This window comes from Solanum stenotomum, chromosome 5 (genome assembly GCF_019186545.1).
Source record: "Solanum stenotomum isolate F172 chromosome 5, ASM1918654v1, whole genome shotgun sequence".
NCBI classification, from domain to species: Eukaryota; Viridiplantae; Streptophyta; class Magnoliopsida; order Solanales; family Solanaceae; genus Solanum; species Solanum stenotomum.
The window spans coordinates 7297448-7302501 of NC_064286.1; the positions used below are offsets into that span (position 1 = coordinate 7297448).

General features: G+C 35.2%; 2 protein-coding genes across 2 annotated transcripts; both read right to left on the bottom strand.

Annotated features, from left to right (window-relative positions):
* Window positions 1-1669: 1669 nt before the first annotated feature.
* On the bottom strand, window positions 1670-2085 carry LOC125864579 (uncharacterized). The gene is made up of 2 exons (XM_049544599.1): window positions 1812-2085; window positions 1670-1704 (listed from the first exon to the last, which is right to left on the bottom strand). Exons 1-2 carry the CDS (start codon window positions 2083-2085, stop codon window positions 1670-1672), a joined length of 309 nt encoding a protein of 102 aa, XP_049400556.1.
* Window positions 2086-2325: 240 nt separating this feature from the next.
* LOC125865549 (serine/threonine-protein phosphatase 7 long form homolog) lies at window positions 2326-3537 on the bottom strand. The gene is made up of 2 exons (XM_049545756.1): window positions 2755-3537; window positions 2326-2508 (listed from the first exon to the last, which is right to left on the bottom strand). Exons 1-2 carry the CDS (start codon window positions 3535-3537, stop codon window positions 2326-2328), a joined length of 966 nt encoding a protein of 321 aa, XP_049401713.1.
* Window positions 3538-5054: the final 1517 nt, after the last annotated feature.

A 5054-nucleotide genomic window follows, 5' to 3' on the forward strand; every position in this document is an offset into this window, starting at 1 on the left:
GAAACCAAAATCATTCCTCTTAGTTGGGACTGACCTCACAGCTCGATCTACAAGCTAAATATTGGGTTTAAATTGGGACCGTTAAAAATAAAGGGCAATATAGGACCTGAAGGTAGCCAGTAAGGGTATTTTAGGACTAATAGGTGGATGGAGGGTAATTTTATACCATTTCTAATAATTCAAGGGTATTTTAGGCCCTTTTCCGTAAAATCAAAGCATTAATAACTAATGTAAATATTTTAAAATAAATAAATAACATAAACCTGTATCACATCGGGATTCTCATTAACTGTCGGAACGACATCCTCTATGATCGTCGTGGGGCTCTCCTCCACGGTGGATGAAGGCCCCGTAGTATGAATCTAATAATTAATTAAAAGTTAATTTAAAATCAAAGTATTACTCCCTCCGTCCCTATTTACTTGTCCATATTTCCTTTTTTAGTTGTCCCTATTTAGTTGTCCATTTTGACAAATCAAGAAAGGACAACAAATTTTTTCCTATTATACCCTTATTTACACTTCTTGAAAATTGTAAAAGTGTATGTTGTTTCCCTCCAATTTATTTCACTTGAATTCAAATAAGTGGTTGTAATTTTGAAGTGAAAAGTTGTCATAAGGGTAAAATTGTAACTTCACTGTGCTAATCATTGTTGCCTTAATCTGTGTGTCATTTCTAAAGTGGACAACTAAAAAGGGACGGAGGGAGTAATAACTAATGAAAATATTTTAAAATAAATAAATAACATAAACCTGTGTCACATCGGGATCCTCATTAACTGTCGGAACGACATCCTCTATGATCGTCGTGGGGCTCTCCTCCACGGTGGATGAAGACCCCGTAATATGAATCTAATAATTAAAAGTTAACTTAATATAAAATCAAATGGAGAAAAATATAAATTTGGATTCAAAACATCAAAGAAACAAACTTTTAGACACCAAATGGAGAAAATACATAACAAGACAACCCCACTTCCTGTAACTAAAGGAAAAAACTGTATAAAGCAGTAAAGCAAATCAAGCATAGATGCAAATTTGGATCAAGATACAAACTTTAACAACCCAATTCAAAAAAATAGAAATATAAAAGAACCCCACTTTCTATAATTAAAGGAAAAAAACTGTATTAAATACATAAATAATACAAACCTGCGACTCAATCGGATCATCAAGCAGTCCTTCAATAAAATCTTGAGTGTTATAAAGTGCAGTATCTTCGGTGTCACAATAGGCAGTACCAGATGTGCCCTACAAAAATATATAAATAGTTATTTTGAAATATTTATATTAGTTATTAATGTTTTAAGTTTATATTAAATTGTTAATGCTTACCGCCATATCAGGTATATAATCTCCAAATGACATATCTAATAAATTCATGATGTCTGATGTGCCAAATTGATGGATATGCAAATCATCGGCCTCTACTCCCGCCTCTGCCTCTATGTCTGGAGGAATAGGTATACCACCAGCGCCACGTCCTAGAGCACGTCTCGTGCTCTACCTCTATGCCCCCACGTCCTCGTCCTCGTCCTCGTCTATCTACACGTCCACGTCTGGGTCCTCTGGCACGTATATGTTCAAACAAAGGATCTCCCTCAAAAAATGGCTCTCTAAATTGTATTCCGGCCTCAAGCAATGTATCCCTAACAATCTGAGATACCTCTTCACCATGTGAAGCTAAGGCTGTGTCTCTCTGCCACTGTAATGCAAGACTGTGCAACTTAAATAATCCTCTAGACATCGCAATGCTAGTACCAGCAGAATGAACAAAGCCTGACGGTACATCAACCTCTAATGCAGGCTTACCTATAAGCAACCTTCCATACCGCATGTACCACAATTTATACCCTGCCCCTCTAGTACCATCATCTACCTCAACCGCTAAACTCTGATGTCGATTACCCCAATCACGAAAATATTTATCCAACATTTCAAGAACCTCCGATCCAAGCCTCCTACGCTGATCATGCACGTGGTGGTTGGTTCCCCAACTAGGAATCGCAGGTATATGTTGGGGACGACCAAACTGACGCATCACTCTATCAGGTGCGTGCACCTCAACAATCTCTAGGCAAAGCATAGGCACGCATGCCATCCATAAAGGCTCATCGATCGTACAATTATGAGGCAATGTATGTAAAATCTCATTATACGGTGTCCATCGAAACTATTTTTAAAATATAACAATTAGATAAAATCAACGTTAACCGCTTAGTATATAAATAAAATTATTATTGATTTACTTTTAAATAATTTACTTTTATATGTAGATTATATATATATATATTTTAAAAAACTAGTAAAGAGTTGCAAAAATTATTTAATGTACCTGATCCTTTGTCATGCGGTCTAGCTGATCTCTAATCGGGATAAGAACATGATGTGACTCAGTATCCCTATCAATTCCACGCGTCCATCGCCTAGCATATGGAAGTAATACATCACCATCATGCGGCGGAGGAGCTGATGGTTGTACAGGCAAGATCCTCTCCCAACACCAAACCTTAATGTGACAAACAAACTAATTAAACTATCATCATTAACAAAAAAAAATTTAACAATTACATATATCTATTTTTAATAATTTTTAGAAATTATTTACATATATCTATTTTTAATAATTTTTAGAAATTATTTGTATCTAATTTCAATATTTTAAAAAATTGAATATAGAAAAAATATTTGTGTACAATATAATGTTAAAAGATTCTTTGTATTTGAATGTATTTTAAAACTTTAGTAAAGTTACCTGAAGGAGAGGAATAAATCCGCAAATGTCAACCACATTACCGATAGATGCCCGACAAAGTGCACGGTACAAGTAGGCCAACACTGCACTGCCCCAACTATACTTACCTACATCGTGGATGGGATCTAGGAACGCTAAGTATTGTAAGCTAATAAGGTTCCCCGACGTGTTCGGAAATAAGATGCCCCCCAATATAACAAGCATGTAAAGTCTAGAAATTTTCTCAACCCGCTCCACTGGAGTAGCATCTCCTATCGGATCTATTTGTAACTGATCTCGCAAGTAGCCGGTAATGCTATGTATCCTCACCCGGCTCGCACCATCCATATCAGCAGGTGCTATGGCGCATCCTGTGAGTGTCTCTAATAAAGTACGCCATGGACGAATCCTCCGTGTAGCATCCTGCATGTACACAACATCACCATCGATGCGCAAACCAAACAAGACCTGCACATCCTGTAATGTAATCGTGACCTCACCAAAAGGTAAGTGGAAGCAATGAGTTTCTGGCCTCCAACGCTCAACCATAGCTGTAACAAGGGCACAGTCATACTGCATCCTGCCCACACAAACTACATCATACAGTCTTGACCTACGTAAGATCTCCTCAACACGTCCATAAGGTCGATGCAAACGAAACAAATTCCAGGCATCATTCATGCACACCGTCCTCATAAGGCTAGTAAATGATATCTCACCTTTCCATAACAATTCTGATTTATGCTCATGCTGAGAGAGAAGAAGTGTACGATCAATCGGTCCAGGATTCACAACACGCTCCATTATATTCTGTAAGAAAAATTCTATTAATTTTGCAATTAGGGATTGTATATGGTCAAATAGATTTAAATGGTGCGTACTGGAGAACTAGAGCAAAGAAGACCTTGACATTCTGTTAGTCAATGAGTATCAATAACGTTTTATCTCAAGGAATTTGGTGTACCAATTTCTAAATCATTCCAACTCATTAATATTTTCTAGTCATAACTCTCTGTCTAAACCTAATCATATGTTGTTGCAGATAATTAATTATGAAATGAAAAAGTTTTGCATTTTCTATGGGACATGTTGCTGCTTATATGAAGAAGTTATGCTATTGAATTGTGTTAAAACAATTTTTCTTTCCTTTAACGTACTGAAGAATATTTTTTTATCTTGTGTTTTCAGATGATTTGTAAATTGGTTATGGTGATTTGTATATTAGGTTGAATTTTAGATGGTTTGTTCTTTACAAAACTTTTGATTGCTAAATTGTAAAAATGTGCATTGACAAATTATTGGTGGATTTATTTATCTTAAGCTAATTAAAGGAACTGTCTCCAAGGAATCCCCATCTAGTGGCACTTTTCGTCAATTTCTCTATTATGTGTTTGATTCTATCTTATATAGTTCTTTTATGTGCTATACTACGATGTCACCAAGTCTTTTAGTGATGTTCAATATTTCTTGAATCTCCCTAGCCTCATGTCAGGCTTGCAAATTGGACTTCTTGAACAGAAACGAATAGTAGAGTATTTTTGGAGAATCTGATATGGGTGCAACATCAAAAGGGAAGAGTCCGTGCAGCTAAGGATTTAGGAAAAAAGGTTTTCCCCAATCCAAACATAAACAAGAATGGGAGCATATGTCAAGGAGCATTGGAGCCGTGGCCTAACAATATTTAAGGTTTGTTTCTTAGTGTATTTAAATTATTTATTGTTGAATTACTGCTTCATTGTAAAATGTTTGATCAAATATCATAGAATTTTTTCTCTTCTTGTGCTCATAGTATCCTTGTACTTCTTTAACTTGTTTCTTTGTTGTATAGATTTTATGTAGTAATTATGTTATTTAACTTGTTTCTTTGTTGTATAGATTTTATGTAGTAATTATGTTAGTTAATGTAGGGCTTGGTAAGCATTTAGTGTTCCTAATAAGGATGTAGAAAAGTAAACTAAATTAAAATTAATATGAGTTGCAGAATGAATGGTGTTGACTTTTGTTTTTAGATTTGGATTGACTGTCACTTGTGTTTCTCATTTCAAGGACTTAGGTTATGGTTCAATTTATTTAGGAGTTAATATTTATTGCCACTACATAAATTTTTTGATTTGCATCTCTGCTAAGCTTTATTTTGATGTGCTTTGGTTTTGGTGATATACTGATAATACTATGTTTTTACTTAATGGAAGTACTTGTTATTCTAGTCCTTGTTCGGTAATTAGTAGGAACTAGAAGTGACAATAGTTATTTTCTTTATGGAATAATACATAAACATGCCTTTAACTTGGCTTCATTTTGTGTCTACACCCTTCAACTTT